Here is a 17,001-nt window from a genome sequence, read left to right as displayed (position 1 = left end):
GCCTGTTTTTGTCTGGCTTTCATTCAAAGCGAGCCCGTTTTTGTCCTGAGAAAGTCCAAAAACAAACACTCACACACATGCACACATGATGAACCCACCCCCACTGAGTCCGGGTCACCACACACACAGGTTGTCAGCAGTAATGAAAGACCCTTCAAACGACTAGGATGTATTATGTGTAATCTGTTCTTTAAAGTGCCATGAGGTCACTTTATGGCACACGCTGAGGCTGGAGAGGTTACTGTGAATGTGACTGATTCTGTGGGCTGGAATCAGCGTCTGCTGCTTTATGAGCAATAGAGGAGAAAATATGTTGGGGATTTTCCAGCACTTTAGATAGATAGGACATATACTCTACTACACCCATCCGTGTGTGTGAGTGTGTGAGTGTGTGTGTGTGTGTGTGTGTGTGTGAGTGTGGTATGGGGGGTGTCGACACCGCCTGTCCGTTCAGCTGTCCACACACTCCTGGCCCTATAATGAAGCAGACTCCCTGAAGAATTCACACAGTGTCCCGTTACAGAAAGAGAGACAGAGAGCGAGGGAGATGGCCCCTGTCTGGAATAGATCTATATTCAGAATGTCTGTACTGTCTGAAAATGACCATGACTCTTTCAATCTCTCTCTCTTTCTCTCTCTCTGCAGTTCTCTCACCTGGCTGTGTGGGGCAGTATGGTGCTCTGGATGCTCTTCTTCGCTGTTTATTCTGTTATATGGCCACACATTCCCATAGCCCCGGACATGCTGGGCCAGGCAAGTGTACACACACACACACACTCATATATGTGTATATATATATATATATACACACAATCACTTTTACAATGTCTGTCCCACACTGCTCGGCTCTCTTGGTGTTGTATGTCGACACTGCTGGAGCTCAGAGGAGATTTATGCCCCCCAGCCCAGCAGGAGCACACTCTACACCTGCCGGACAGTCAGCCGAGTCCCAGGCTTTACGGCCTGCTTAGGAGGGACCGGCTCAACCTCTCTGGAGCCATCACACTCAAGGATATGTTAGGGCCTGACACATACATATATATTTATATGAGCTGGCCAACAGTATGAGCCAATGTTAAAGTCCATATGTCCTATTAATGTCCGTATCTAGGATTTTAAAAGTCCCTGGGTTCTCTTAGCTTGTCTGAGCACAAATCATAGGAATGTTTCCAAATTGATCAAATGATACGGCTGAAAAAAGTGAGATTTCATCACATATTATGGTATTAGAAGAAGTTTTTACTCACACAGAACTGCTGCTACTTCTATAACAGAGGTTTAGGGTTGGGTGAAGGTAATGTTTATTATTTATTTTATTTTAATCTATAATTGTACACTATAGGGCTGCAATGATTGCAGCTAAGGTTGCCAGGTCCAGCAAAAAAAATAAGCCTGCCAGAAGCTTAAATTACTACTATCTATCTATCTGTCACAAAGGTTCACAACACCGTACATTTTTATTTTGAAAGGTTTGCAATTTGAGCTTTTTGGTGGCTGCGATAAATATAAAAGTAGCCCAAAATAATTCACCCTTCATCCTTTGAATTTTCACCCACGACTATCAAACAGAGGCAATTTAAAAACACAATACAAAGGGAAATAGTTATACTAAAAGAAGTAAATTACTGAGAAGAGAGTACTTACTTCCCTCTCAGTATAATTATTACAAACAACAACTCACAGTAGAAGAAAATGGTTACTTTTTTTTTTATCTGTAACTGTAACCGGCATGCGTGAATGTCTCCTATAATATGCTTTGTAATTATATATAGGTACGTCTATCAAAATATCCAGTAAAATCTGTCTAGGGCCCTAAAAGTTTAGCTGTCCAGATGCAGCACAAGCCTGACCAATAAATGTGACCAATCAACTAATCAAAAACACAAATTTCAGATTACTAGTTGCAGCCCTAGAACACTATGGGTAGGTTTCATGTACAGGGATAAAGTCTAGTTGTAGACAATTTTTTCCTTTCAGTGGAAAGTCTGTATTTAAAATGCTGTGAAGTCCAAGATTAGGTTTAATCCCTGTCTGGGAAACCCCCTATGGGTTTACTCCCCTAACAGAGAGAAAGCATAAGTCGTGACCATACACCACTGTGAGTGGAGATTCTTCAGTAAAAGAACTCTATATGACTCCAATTCTAATGAATGCATTCGACTTTCTTAAAGTTGCACACATTGCTGACACATATGTGCAGACAAACAGCTTGTCTAGTTCCTGTAGAGAAGTACTCTCGGTAAATTAGACATGAAGCTATTGACACAATGCTTAACACTATGTATGGGCAAGAGGGGTATAAAGCCCCCCAGCATTGATCTGTTCAACGGTTTAACTGTGTGTTCTCTTGGATGATGAATAGTTTGGTGGTTTCTGAAGGCCATTACAAGATGTTATCGATGTCATATACCATCATTGGATGCAACATGCAACCACTGTCATCCTCACTCGACATTGTTGATGAAGGATTGGATACTGCTCTTACAGTGCTATTTTTAATTTTTGTTTACAATATGAGTTATTGAAGGATTAAAAAAAGAGAAATACTTTCTGAATACAATCTGACAGTCATATCAATCACCAATCAGCATACTTGACTGCCGTGCACTGAGGCTATATGATTAACTGAATCAGGAGTGTGAGATTAGATTAGAGCCAGAGCTAAACTGTGCAGGATGGCAGATAATTAGTACTAGAGTTTAGGGCAGCCCTGCATTACACAGTGTCTGTCTTTCCCTACATTTGTGTGTCTGTGTGTGTGTGTGAGATGATGGTGGATAAGGTTCTGTGAACGCCTTGAGCCTATTAATTTAATTTGTGTCAGAAATCAGGAATGTGCTCAAGTAACCCTGCAGCTGCTCTCGCTCTCTCTCTAATGGGGGAGCTGAGAAAGCGAGAGAGATGACATTCTCTTCATCTCGTGTCCAACTCGCCCAATCCCTTTATCCCTCTATTCTGTTCATTTCCTCAAATGGAACAGCTCTGTAGGAGTGTATGTTTCTTCCATCAGTCCATACTAATGCTTTCTGTCACTCCATATTACATTGTGTGTGTGTGTGTGTGTGTGTGTGAGAGAGAGAGAGAGAGAGAGAGAGAGAGAGAGAGAGAGAGAGAGAGAGAGAATGTATGGATGTGGGTGTGTATGTTGGTCTGAGACATCCCTGTTTGCACTGGAAGGCAGTCTCCCTGTCTTCTCTGTGTGTGTGTGTGTGTGCAGCTGTCACAGGAAATAACTCCTAATGGGTTTTAGGCTGAGTCAAGGTTCCATCATGAGTGTCAGCTGTGAAACTCTTAGTCCCACTGGAGCTACACAGCTAATGTAGCTAACAAGTAATGAGAGCGTATACTCACCTGTTAGTGTCATATAAACTGCAGGCCCAAATCAGCTGCATGGAGTTGATCAGTAATATACAATATACATACTGTCTGGATTTGTTTGTTTCTGACACTGTTATCTATAAAACAGACCAATTCCACTGCTTATTAGCTACACTAGCTGCATAACTCTACCTGTATGTTCCCTCAATTCCACATGTGATTGGTCAGACATATTCAAGCTCTAGATGTTTTATAGGTATTTCAGGCATTCAGTCTTAAACATAAAGATAAATGCTGCACAGTAGAACGGTGCATCAGAGATTTCCCTACCACCATTTTTAAAAAATATATTAAAATATTAAATATATTAAAAATAATTTCCATCCACACAAAGGCAAAAATGCTTGTGTAAGCAAACTAGCCCACTATCAGGCAGTAGTAATTCAATTAAAAACACATCAATCGTCGAATCCTGTTCATACAGCTTGGCATCAGCTACCGGACCCCTGAGAGAGCACAATTGGCCTTGCTTTCTCTGGGTGGGTAGATGTTGCTCTTTCCCCTCATTATTACAAAAGGTGATGTCACTCAGCACAAGGTGTCTGTGAGCTGATGCATCAGAACTGAGTCGCTGCACTTTCCTCCAAGTGCTCTGTGATGCTACTCGGTAATGCTGCATTAGCAACAGTTTGAAAAGAGGCGATGGCTGTATCATGTATCGGAGGAGATCACTAGTGATAGGGGGAGTCCTAATGAGTGGGTTGGGTAATTGGCCATGGAAATTGGGGAGAATATTGGATAAAAACTATTAAAAAAAAGACATCAATCACTGTAAAAGAGAAAAAATCATAAAATCGGCTTACAATTTTGGCAAGGTTTCAGGCCTTGTCCACAGATATCTGCATATTGTTATATATTTTTTGTTTTCCTGCCTCTATTTTTAAAAATATTTCCATCCACACAGAGTTGAACGCTTGCATGAGCATTGTAGCCCTGCATAGGGTAAAAGTACCTCATAAAGGCTAAATAACAAAAGGGCTTAAATTGCAAAACAGCTTTTTAATTTTGATCTGGGCCACTTCAGTATGTGGTGTTTAACCCTTGTGTGGTGTTCGGGTCGTTTTCATTTTTCATCTAATGATACTAAAAAAATTAAAACTCATTGGCATGGGCTCATTTTTTGTGAAAAACATATATCAAAACACATTTTCGATAAACACACACTGTACACCCCCCCCCCTACACATTTATATTACATATAAACATTGCTTCATTTGTAAATTTTAAACTAAACAAAATTTCTACTCATATCTTTTTAATTAATTCATTTTCTTTTACATTTTATTAAAAAACTAATAAAAAAAGAGTAGCACTTTTTGAAAGAAATGTAACATAAGAAAGGTAAAGGGCAAATATTTACCATGTAAGCTGTTTATATTGCTTGCAGTTTAGGTGAAGAAAGCATGGGTAAAGCATTTCAATGTAAAATTTTGCTGAATTAAATACAAGTAAAAAAGTAAACGAGTAACAAAAATATGAACACCACACAAGGGTTAAATCTGATACATATTTGATTTGCGGCAATGCGACTCTGAACGGCCAGATCAGAATTTATGCGACAGGAAAAATGATTGTGAGGAGATTTACAGCATCAGTGATTTAAGGACTTTAGTGGTGGAAAAATGAGATAATAGAGTTCATGCATATTTAGGCTGATGTCTCTGTTTTAGTAATATTAGAAGACTCCTTTCACAGTCTTGCAGTGTTTCTAATGAACTGGCCAAATGCAGCTACAGATTATGGTTGTAGAGTCAAAGAAATAAAAGGATTAAAACCTGGAATAAAAAACATGCTCTTTTTTCTTTGAGCTGGAGTGAATTCTCTGTGATTAACTCAGCTGCAGTATGAACTCATTCATAGCTCTTGAGATTTTGGTTGGAATTTAAAGTGAAACTTCTCTGCGCATGCCTGTCACATTTAATCTGTTCATACAGATCTCAGATATGGGTTACATTAAACTGATTGGGTGAACAGCCCAAACTAAATATTGGATTTGGCCAGAAAATCAGATTTGGTCTACTTTTGTCTTTTGTGTGGACTTAGCTGAAGACACACCACAAATAAAGAAGAAACCACAGAATTTTAATCCCAAATTACTAATTGACCTGTTATCATGTAATTTAACTCATAAAATCACAGATTCTAAATGTAAACAGAGCAGTATGTTTATACAGAATAAGAAGGTATTTGTCATTCAGCCAGAAACATGGAAATGTGTGGTTGGGTCCTGAGCCTGAGTCAGAAACAATGCAAGCCTTTCAGATGATGAAACTTCAGGTGACCAATCTCATCACTGCTGTTAAAAGCCCATGATTCTGTACATGTTTTGTGATCAGTCTTTCAGCCTTATGCTCTGATTCACTCTGTAAAAAAAAACAAAAAAATGTTGGTTGAAGAAGTCAGGAGGGAAGACAGATGGGTGACAGAACGAGACAGTTGAAGAAAAGGCCAAGAGAGAGAGAGGGAGTCAAGAGTCAGAGCTGCAGATAGTAGTTGATGAGATAATTACCCAGCCTCCCACTCTGCCAGGGGTCAGGGGTCGATGTGTGCAGCTGCTCAGAGGACAGAAGGAGGCTGCCGGTCAGTGTTTAGTCTCTGGCGGTGGACGAGCGCTCTGGTGACGATGGCGTTGTGTTGTTGTAACTCTGTCTGTGGGGGGTGTGTTGCAGGCTGGCAGGGTGATGCAGTGCTGGAGCTTCTGGCTGGGGCTGATACTGGTGCCTGCAGCATGCCTGCTTAAAGACGTGGCATGGAACGCGTGAGTAACACATACTCACACACACGTGTACACAATCACTTTTACAAAAATAAGTGTAGTTGTATAATGTGGCAAAACCCATGACAAAGTTTTTGGCACACCTAGATTGCAAAATGCTGTCAGTAAATTAGTTATTATACTATATGTGACTTTTATGAACATTAAACATTTAATAAATCTAAATCAGATTTTGTCAGTAATCAGATCACTGCCTGCATGTCCATCAGATAACATGAAAATTCCAGGTTTACATGAGTAAACCAGCCAAACGGCTAATCTCACAGAATGTGATTTAAGCTACAATCTTGTAGCTGTTGTAAACATGAATCCCAAGTACAGTATACAATAGTATACAATGCTTTTCTTTTTAACAGCAAAATTCTTACATCTTTCTCAATATTGCTGCAAGACAGAGATGACCTCTTTTTTAAATAAGTGTCGCTCTTATCTGGTTACATGCAAATACAAAGAACTTATACACAATGTAGAAGGAAATTTATTATGGTTTTCTGTTCACCTCAACTTGTTAAAAGTATCAGTAAACATCAGTATCTGTAGGTCAAATCAGTGGTCTTTGACGAGCCTCATTGTCTTTTTCCTATGTAGTGGAAGGCGTACAGTTCGGAAAAGTCTGCTGGAGGAGGTGCAGGAGCTGGAGGCTCGGGCTGTGGACCCTGGAGCGGCTGTCCTCAGAGATGCCAGCGGCCGCAGGTTTGTAACGCATTTAGCAACATTCTTTAATTTACCTACATTGAGCCAGTCTCTAAAGCTTCAACAACATCATTTTTATTTATTTTGTAATTATTCATTTATTTTTAGTTGTTTTAATTATCATTAATTGTGTTTAAATACATATGATTTGAGATTTCTTTTTATATTTAACTTTATATACTTTTTACAACTAAATGAAATTGAGCTATGAAGCATATGTGTATATATGTGTGTATATACAGCTCTGAAAAAAATATTAGGAGACCACTTCGGTTTCTGAATCAGTTTCTCTGATTTTGCTATTTATATGTATATGTTTGAATAACATTAATCTTTTTTTTTGGCTTTATGAACTATGGACAACATTTCATGTCATTAAAGCATTTATTTGCAAAAAATGAGAAATGGATGAAATAAAAAAAAGATGCTCTCAGACCTCAAATAATGCAAAGAAAACAAGGTCATATTCATAAAGTTTTAAGAGTTTAGAAATCAATATTTGGAGGAATAACCCTGTTTTTTTTAATCACAGTTTTCATGCATCTTGGTATGTTCTCCTCCACCAGACTTACACACTGCTTTTGGATAAATTTATGCCACTCCTGGTGCAAAAATTCAAGTAGTTGAGCTTGGTTTGATGGCTTGTGATTATCTATGGTCCTCTTGATTATATTCCAGAGGTTTTCAATTTGGTAAAATCAAAGAAACTCCATTTTTATATATTTAATAGTCTCTTTTTTCCAGAGCTGTATATTATATGATGTTTAAATGTATTGTTCATAGTCCTGTGTGTTAAAGTTGGACACACACAGTTGGCTGATTGTCAGTGTAACAGTGTACTGCAGGCTGTGTGTCTAACCCCAGTGCGATGGTTCCACAGGCCCAAGGCTGCAGTGCAGTAGGCTAACAGCAGGGCTAAAGCCAGACTTCACAGGTAGAGCTTACACTGCCTGTGTGCGTGTGAACTCTACTCCCTCTCTCTTCCAGACTCCTGCATTCCATCTGCATTTTCCTTCCTTCATCATCATCATCTCACCTCAAATTGTCTCTCTTTATTTCTTCTTTCATGTTTGCACTGTCAGGCGGCCATGAGCTGATCCCCGCTGTAAGGACTGGGTGTGTTGAATCCTGGGAATGTAGCTGTGTGTGTGTATGAAGTAGAATCCACCTCTGTGGTTTGTTGAATTGTTTAGCCTGAATAGTTTTAGTCTGTGGGTCTTTAACCCTGTAACCTGTGGTGTCAACACACAAGTAACTTCATCAGGTTTAGCAAGACTAGCCTAGATAGCATATATCACCATAACTAAAACAACACTAAGCTAGTCTAGATTTTAAATATAACACATTAATGCCACGTTAACGTTCTAAACTGTGTCTTACCTGTTCGGTTTTAACATGCCATGCCCAGCTAATACATTGCAGCACAGCTAAAACACTTTGCTGACTAGCATACATATACTGAATGCATTTAGATACCGTAAGTTCCACCCATTTCTGGCACTGATGTGCAGTTGAGAAGTTGCTGATGAGGTGACATCCTGACCTCACCATTCGCATTGCTTCAACAAAAGCAAGATAAACTCTTTTTATTGTCCTTGAATTCAGAAGATCAATAGTGGCTGATCAGGTGTCCAAATACTTTTGTCCGTATAGTGTATCTATGACCCCTTAATAGTGCATTCATTTTAGCCTAGTTAACACATAGGAAGCATCCCAATTTTGTAAAAATGTTAAACTCTAGGGTATGAAATAAAATAAAATTGTCAAAGTTGAGTATACTCAACATAGCAAATTCAGTGGTGACAGCATCAGGAAACCTTTGGCTTCACGATAGTGAAGGTTTAAAACAAATACAGGAATTTTCACCAGAAGTCAAAGATCCAACATCAGTTTGTCCAAGACTGGAGTAAAATTTATTATTTTGGGCAAATATCATGGAAAGTGAGAACAGTATACATAAATCTGCAATCTGCAAAAAAGCTACAGCTCTTATTACAACTCTTCATCACTGCTTGTTAGCACAGATCAGGATAGAAATGTGATATACTCAAGTACTAACATACCGGTATAGATATAGTATAATAGATGTCTATAGTAAAACACTATATAGCACATTATTAGTATATACCTTAAAGTATTAGTATGTATGCAGGTAGGAGACAGCCTTTGCAACAATACTAAATCATAAGTTAACCAGCTGATCTATATAAATATCTGTATATAGTACACTCACAGCAGTTGGCATTAATGTCTACTCTTGATATAGTGCTTTTCAAGAACAGAGCTCAAGAGCACACCTAATAATAAAAAACAGACAGATTTAGGAGAGACTTTACGTGCATATAAAATATATAATTTTTTTGTCGAAAACTGAGCTGTGAAAACTACAGGGGACTTTATCCAGCATTTATCCAACAGCCTAGCATCAGTATGTACAGTGTAAAAAGTGATGCATGTATAGCAGGGCATGTGGTTGGTCAGTCTGACTAGACACTGCTGTAAGTACTGCAGTTGTGCACAGCGTGTTGAATGCACTGGAGGTTTTTAGGTCTTCAGGTTGTTACTTTCGTGACTAGGGGGGTTTTGATGGACTTTACTGCTAATCAGAATGGATGTTGGCTTGGTGCCCCGTTCTGCTCTGTTCCCCTTGTGAGGAATTGTTAACCTCATTTTAGTGGGATAAATGGCCAGCTGTAGAAGGCTAATGGGTGTAAGTTGTCCTGGGGAAGAGTCCAAGCCCAGCTGAGCAATTGAACATCGGTCAGATTTTGACGCTACTCTGGGTGGAGGTTTTACAGAGATTTCAGACACAGAAAGCGCTCATCTTTGATGAGTTTGGGCCTGGGGTTCCATTGACCCGAGGAGACCTAGACTAGGTCAGGATATTTTCCTACGGATTAGCCCGGAGCCGAGCCCATAAATGAGTCATCTGTGTTTTCAGGATGCAGGAAGATATGTGTGATCTCAGGGGGCTAAATCCTGAGACAAAATGTCCCCATTACCGCCCCCGTATGGCAGCCGTCCCTTATTTGTTCCGTAGAGGGAAAGGAAAAGCTTGGCTTACCGTTGTAACATATGCATCGTCCCATTTATTTATTTCTTTATTTATCCATCCATCAGTCTCCCCGTTCCGCCGGTCATCTGTTTAGCAGACACCGTTTTCTTTGGCTGCCTGTTGTTTCTTGGCTACGGCCGCCGAGCGCTTTCCGCCACACGGCCCAACGTATCGGGACGTCCTCCCAACGATAACACTGCAGCCCATTCCGCTGTGCGTTCGAGCTGCAGCCTTGAGCAGCTTGGCCATCCTCCATTACGGCTGGCTTTCAGATTATGACCAGTTTTTTTATAATGGGGTGGGGGGGGCAATCACTTTTATCTGATTTACAGGGAGACATCATGGACTGTATCTTCTGTCGAGGGTCCGTTTATCAAAGATAGGGTCAAGTCCGCTCGGGTTCCACTTCATTCAGAAACTATATTGGGAATGTCATTGGAATTCCATCTGGAGCTTGAGGCTTTATCCCAGTCGGCTTTATATGGAGGTGCCTTCTTATTGAAAGCATTTTGCTACGTTGATGTATTTTTTAATTTAAGCCTTAAATAGAAGAATAACAGCTGGAGAGAAGGAAATTGCAATACATCTTCAAGGAGGAGTAATGCTAAGTGACAGAGTTATTAAATTGGATTTTTTTCATGTTGCTGTATGAGTTTGAGTGTTAATTCGATTATCTGCATATTTGTTCAGATTTGAAGCTTATTTCTGCTAATCCATTTACAAAATTAGTCCTAATTAGGAAATAACCATACAATCTGTTTCTAATCTGTGTCATTCTAGTGTTTTAATACACATGTGATTTAATCTTTAGCCTGTTTAAGACTTGTTTTATGGATGCAGGTTAAGCTTAATCCTCGGCTGGTCAGTGAAAGGCTTCATCTGTGTCTCTAAAACCAGCTCCCTGCCGTGTTTCGATCTTTGCTCTGTAGTTTGTTTCCAGTGTCTCTGTCTCCTCTGCCTTGTGATTGGAGGTGTAGTTAGCATATCAATTAGCAGCAATCCCCAATTTTTGACTGACCTGTCTCTTTTCTACTCTCCTTACAGTCTGAACGAGCGCGCCCACCTGTTGACTCGGGTGTTCAGGAAGACGCCTTCCAGTGTGGGGCGCTCCAACTCAGTGCAGCAGACCGTGTCACGTGAGTATTACACGCAACACACGTGAGACCCAATGCACATACAGCACTTAATTTACACATTTTTTTGAATGAACACTCCTGTGCTCTGTTCCAACAGTACAATGCTCATACACATGCTGTTGCCACCTCAAAGAGTTTGCTCTGAAGACGCAGGCACAGATTGCTATGCCGTATCTAGCTGAATTGCCAAAGCTTTCTTTAATTGGAAATGTGTGGGATGCTACAAGACACACCATCAACACTCCCCTCTCACCCTTATTATCATTAGGAACCTCTACAACTTCATGCCAAGACGTTTTGTTTTTGTTGTATATGAGTTACAGAGTATTTCTCTATGTGTAGCTCAATAAATATGAGCCAAGAGCTGCCGACTACTATTTTTCAATTAAATAACGACTACAAATTGATAGCCTTTTTCCCAACAGAGTACTAGTATGTGCATTTCGGTACCGATAGCTACTTAAATTAAGCAATAAGGAGCATTTGGTTATAGTGTAGTTATTGGTGTAAATTAGTGCAATAGTTGCTTTGTAAATTTTGAGTTTTGTCGCGACAGAGTGGGGTTATATAAACATTTTTTTAAACTTAACTTTTCCAGACAAGCATATGTGAAAGAAATTATACTTAGATAAAAATTAAAAATACAGATTAGTTTTACACTAGACGCATGTAATTTCTCCAGCGTCATCATGTAACATCTGTACCACATCTCCTAATTGGATAATTGGACTTTTAGGAATCAAACAGCAAGTAAATAAGACATGAGTAAGTGGGAGTTGTTTCATTAGCATTTTGCTGATAGTAGTGCCTATTTTTAATCATGTATTGTTTCTGGATCTTCATTCCAAATAGCTGTGCAATCTGAAACTTCATTCTGAATCCAACTATTTTTTGCAAATGATTCTTTAAATATTTATTCTAAATGATTTATTTGTAAAGTATGTGAGTCTGCGGATGGGACTTGGCCGAGATGTCAAGATGCGAGTGGGAGTGGGACATATGCTGTCGTCTTTTGATGGGAGCAGATGGGTGCAGGATGAATTCTAGCAGGAGTGGGTGGGCAGAGGGATTAAAACATTGGTCAAGGGCAGAGCTCCATCAAATTGCACATACAGTATGGTTCATTTAGCAAACGTGGCACTTGGAGGCCGACTAGACGCATATAGCGCACAGCACATATGCAGCACAACCATGACGCAGGGCTGACACAGCACACGTGACACTTGCATTTCAATCTTTTAAATTAGTTTTTTACAGTTAAGTTACTAATAAATTATATCAGATTTGAACAGATTTTTATTGAAGCTTGATTCTGTTGTGCTTGGACACTGAGCTCGTTCTTTGCTTTCCTCTACAGATGGCTATGCATTCTCCCAGGAAGAGCATGGAGTGGTGTCCCAGTCCCAGGTCGTGCGCTCCTACGACACCACCCGCCAGCGGCCCAGCCTGTAGCTGGGCAACACATCACGATGGAGTTGCCGTGGCAACAGCTGACTTTTTAAGGGACACACTCGTGCTGTGGCCTTACTGGACCTCTGAAGTGAACTGGATTGAACTGGCTTTGGCCTATGCTGGGCCTTGCTATACATTAACCAAGCCTTTCCAGGCAAGACTATAATGCAGGGGGAAAGTGGGTGGGGTTTATTTGGGGGAGGGGCTATCTCACATTGGAACGGCCAGTCAAAACGCAACCAATTCTGCGACGGATGGGCTTGAGGAGCCAGTCAGCATCCAGACCCGAAGCATGGAAAACCAGAGACAGTGGCGTTTCTCTCTTTAACGTTTGTGTAACACGCTGCAACACACAGCCCTGTGGATGTTGTCATGCATGTGCGTATACATATGTTTGTATGTGCATTGGGTGTGTTTGTGTGTGTGTGTGTGTTTGCTCCTATTTCTGCTGTGTGTATGGGTTGACTGACTAATATATGGCAAGGCTCCACTGTTGTTTGGGTGAGTGTGCTTGTAGAGTGCCAGTAGAGATGTGAGAGGTGTTTGTGTGTGTGACACTGAAAAAAGTTATGCTCTGAATCAAATTCTAATCTAATTCTAATATACACTGTTGTCCAAAAAGTAGGATAAAGCTACTTAAAGATAAACTGCATAGACAAAATTATTGGGACATTCAAATGTTTTACAAAATCAAATTTAAAAAAGGTTTATCCTGCTTTTGTTGGAGTAACTTTCTTCAATATCTGAGGAAGAACTTCTAATAGATTTTTTAGTATTGCTGCGAGGATTCGATTGCATTAAGGTCAGGACGTTGAAAGGATGATCATCACCCCACCCCAACTCATCCCAAAAGGATTGGATGAAACAACATAATGTCAGAAAACACAGTTCCACTGCTCCACAGCTCAATGCTGAATGGCTTTATATCCCTTGAGCCCAAACCTGCCATTAGACAGGAGGCCAATAGGTTCATTTTAATCTACTCCAGAGAGTCCTATTCTATTGCCAATACTTCTCTACATTGACTAAGCAAGCTGTGTGAGTGCATTTGCAAATCTGTGCAATGCATTCATTAGATGTTAAACATGGGGATGGAGTGGTATTACAGCCAGTGGCACAGGGGTTAATTTTAACATTTCTAAGAATGCATTCAGTTAAATATCAGCAAATTCTGAAAGCGTTCATTATACCCTGTGTAAAAAAAAAAGCTGACAGAGAAAAGAGGAGGACTTCTACAGCAGAATATAATCCTGAACACTCCTCAAAATCTACAATCAACTACCTCAATAGGTGCTAGCTGAAAGTTTTGCCATGGTCTTTCCTTACACTTCCCTGAACTAAACATAATAGAAAATATGCAGATATTAAATATAAAACGGGCACAGGATTGTTACTTCAGAAATGTGTAATTAGAGAAGTAAACAGCAAAATAGTCACAGGGGTTGGAGCTGACAGAAAGGCTACAGTAAAGCAGATAACCACCATAAACAGTTGTGGGGAATTCACAAAACGTTAAACCTTGAGGTAGAGGTGGAAGACCAATAAAGAACAGAAAGCCGAGGCTGCAGTTGACAAACAATTGTAAAAAACTACAGCTGTACACATCTAACTATAAATATTGGAAAAATGTATCCTGGTCTCAGTCAGAATTTGCAAACAAACTCAATCTGCCTTGTGTGAACAGTCTTTGGGCAGTTAGTGTTGTTGAGTGAGTACTCTTAATGGCCATGTGCATTAATGACCACAACTAGCCCATCTTCCAATGGCTACTTTTAGCATGATAATGAGCCATGTAACAAAGCGGAACTTGTCTTAAACTGGATTCAGTGAGTTCAATGAGTTTAGTGTTCTTCAGTGGCCTTTCCAGTCACCTGATCTGAATCCAGTAGAACACTTTGGGATGTGGTAGAACTGGAGATCCCCAGCATTAAAGAGCTTCTGAAAAATCAGCAGGAATCGTGTAATGTGATCATATCAACACAGTGTGTGTATTTTGGTTAATGTATCTGGGCGTATGGAAAAGAAATGCATACATTAGAATGAAGATGATTCAATCCATCACTTTTTTCAGAAGGTGTGTGTGTGTGTGTGTGTGTGAGAGAGAGGGAGAGAGAGAGAGAGAGAGAGAGAGAGCAAGTAAGAGAGAGAGATTTTGGTGGGAATGAGAAAGGTGTGCCTGTGAGTGAGAAAAGCTATAAGTATGTGTATGTGTGTGTGTGTGTGTGTGTGTGTGTTTCATCTGTTTGTTGAGCTTGGAGTTTAGCCTGTCCGTCATCGCTGGTGTGATGCAGGGAGCACTCTAAAATAAACTTCAAACACACACTCTGAAGGAATTCCTTTCTCTCTGCCGAGGTGTGTGTTTGTGTGTGTGTGTGTGTGTGTGTGTGTGTGAGAGAGAGAGAGAGAGAGAGAGAGAGTGAGAGAGCATGCTTGCATGAGACTGACAGATGCGGAACCTTACTACAGCCTTCTCTATCAGTCGACGTGACACACACACACACACACACACACACACCTCCCCCAAATCTACTGCCAGAGCACACATACAGAGATGGCACTGAAGCAGATCCCCCACCACTGCTCCTCCCCATACACACTGAACCATCCAGCAACCACACACACACACACACACACACACAATCTCACATCTTCTCTCTGCTTATATTATTCGTTTACCTCCTCTTTCTTCTCCTATTTTCTTTTATTATTTTTTCTGTGATTTCTGTTCTTTTTCCTCTTCTCCTTTGTTCACGTCTCTGTGATTTTTCTTCTTTTTCCTCTTGTCTCTTCTTTTTGTCACGTCCTCTTCTTCTTTTTCTTTTATTTATCTCTTCTTTTATATATCTTTCTGTTTTGCTATTGGATTTTTTTCCCCTTCTTTTTTACATTTTCTCCTTTCATATTTTCTTGTTTTCTTCTTTTTTCCTTTCTTCTCTTAGTTTTTCTTCTTTTTCACTATTTTCTTTACTGCTTTTTCTTTCTTTCTTTCTCAACTCTGGTGTTTTTTTTCACCCTATTCTCTCATCCGCATTGGCATGTCTCCATCATTTCTTCACTCTTTTCCCATCTCTCTTTCTTTTTTCTCTTCTTTGGTCTTTTGCCTCTGTTTCTGTGCACTATATTGGACACGTCTCCAGTTATTGTGCTTCTTTTTTTTCCCTGATCCTGAATCTCAGCCATTACACTTTCCTTCAGTCCAGTTACCACTAACTGTGTCTGTCACTGTTGACACTCATGTTCTCATGTTAAACATGCTGAACACACCAAGATCAGTTGTAGAGTAATGAAAGACGTGCGTCAGGATGGAGGAACTGAGGTTTAATCACAGTGTTGGCAGAACTAAAATCAAAGTGTCACAATTACTGTAATCTGCTGATGAGCCGAGAGATCCAGGATTCTGATTGCTGTCAAACAACCAAAGCATTGTTAGTTTTTACACTGGGTTTTAGGTTTTTTTTTTTTCATTTCGGAATACATAGAGGGTGGTCCTCATTTCCAGTGCATCTTAGTACTGTTTTTTTAATTACCTTAAAACAAGTTAAATATAAATAAAATATGTTCATGTTACTTTCTGGCCAGGCTCCTGGTGAATCCAGGGCCCACCCAGGAATTAATAGGTGCAACGCAGGAATACCCCCTGGACGGGGCACCAGTCCATCGAATGGTACCACACACTTATATCTGGGGCAATTTAGCCCAGCCAATTGACCTACCATGTGTGTTTTCTTTTGGGGGGGTGTGTGGTGGGGGGGAGTTCACGGTGGAAACCCACATGGGCACAGGGAGACCACACCAAACTCCTCATAAAACAATAAAATATAAAACTACAGCCTACAGTAATAGACAAATGCTTGAAATTTACACTGGTTCTGTATCAGATTCTGTTCACATGAGCATCCCAGTAATGCCCCAGATATTGTAGATGTTTTAGAGCTAGTACATGGTCTTACCAGATCTCCAGCATCTGCTGTTGATGTCTCTATACATGAACAACTTAGCTACAAAACTTCATGATCAGTTTCACTGATTAACTGTATGACTAACTGTGTTAAAAGAAATCAAGAATCATTTTCAGATCCCCTTTGTTATTGATTACAGGCACTTTAACAGCCCAGCATTACATTAATAAAGTTCAGCAACCAAAGGCCCTACTGTTTCTGAATGCAGACTTCAGTGCGCTATTCCAGCAGGACAATGTTCCTCCACATACTGCTGCCGTTTCAAGAGCTTGTGTTGAATATACAGATCCTATGCCAAGGACAGAAGCATTGCTAGATCTAACCCATATTAAAATGTGTGGGATGCTATTGGATACTTTATTATTATTCTACATCTCCATACCGAGACACCTGTCATGTTGCATTACACATTAGTTCCACATGCATTACATGTGTGTATGTGATGATGAGGAGTTGCCCAGTCTAAATATTTAGTCGTTTATTGGTATTGGTAATCTTTATTTTCCTTCTAAATAGCATTAACATTGTGATGATCAGTGTTTTTTTTTTTTC

At 40.0% G+C, this 17,001-nt stretch overlaps 1 protein-coding gene across 5 annotated transcripts in view; it reads left to right on the top strand.

Moving 5' to 3' along the window:
- Positions 1–14,819, top strand: part of atp8a2 (ATPase phospholipid transporting 8A2) — a 112,440-nt gene extending 97,621 nt beyond the window's left edge. For all 5 annotated transcript variants that reach the window (XM_022682716.2, XM_022682721.2, XM_049486153.1 and 2 more), the window contains 5 exons: positions 646–753; positions 6,048–6,136; positions 6,743–6,847; positions 10,947–11,038; positions 12,396–14,819. In XM_022682716.2, coding sequence (XP_022538437.2) covers positions 646–753; positions 6,048–6,136; positions 6,743–6,847; positions 10,947–11,038; positions 12,396–12,490 — 489 coding nt within the window. In that variant the 3' untranslated portion in view covers positions 12,491–14,819. The remainder of the gene's footprint in view (positions 1–645; positions 754–6,047; positions 6,137–6,742; positions 6,848–10,946; positions 11,039–12,395) is intronic.
- The last annotated feature ends 2,182 nt before the right edge of the window (positions 14,820–17,001 follow it).

This window comes from Astyanax mexicanus, chromosome 1, assembly GCF_023375975.1.
Source record: "Astyanax mexicanus isolate ESR-SI-001 chromosome 1, AstMex3_surface, whole genome shotgun sequence".
NCBI lineage: Eukaryota > Metazoa > Chordata > Actinopteri > Characiformes > Acestrorhamphidae > Astyanax > Astyanax mexicanus.
The sequence above is the reverse complement of the archived record's forward strand: the minus strand, read 5'-3'. Positions and strand labels throughout refer to the sequence as shown.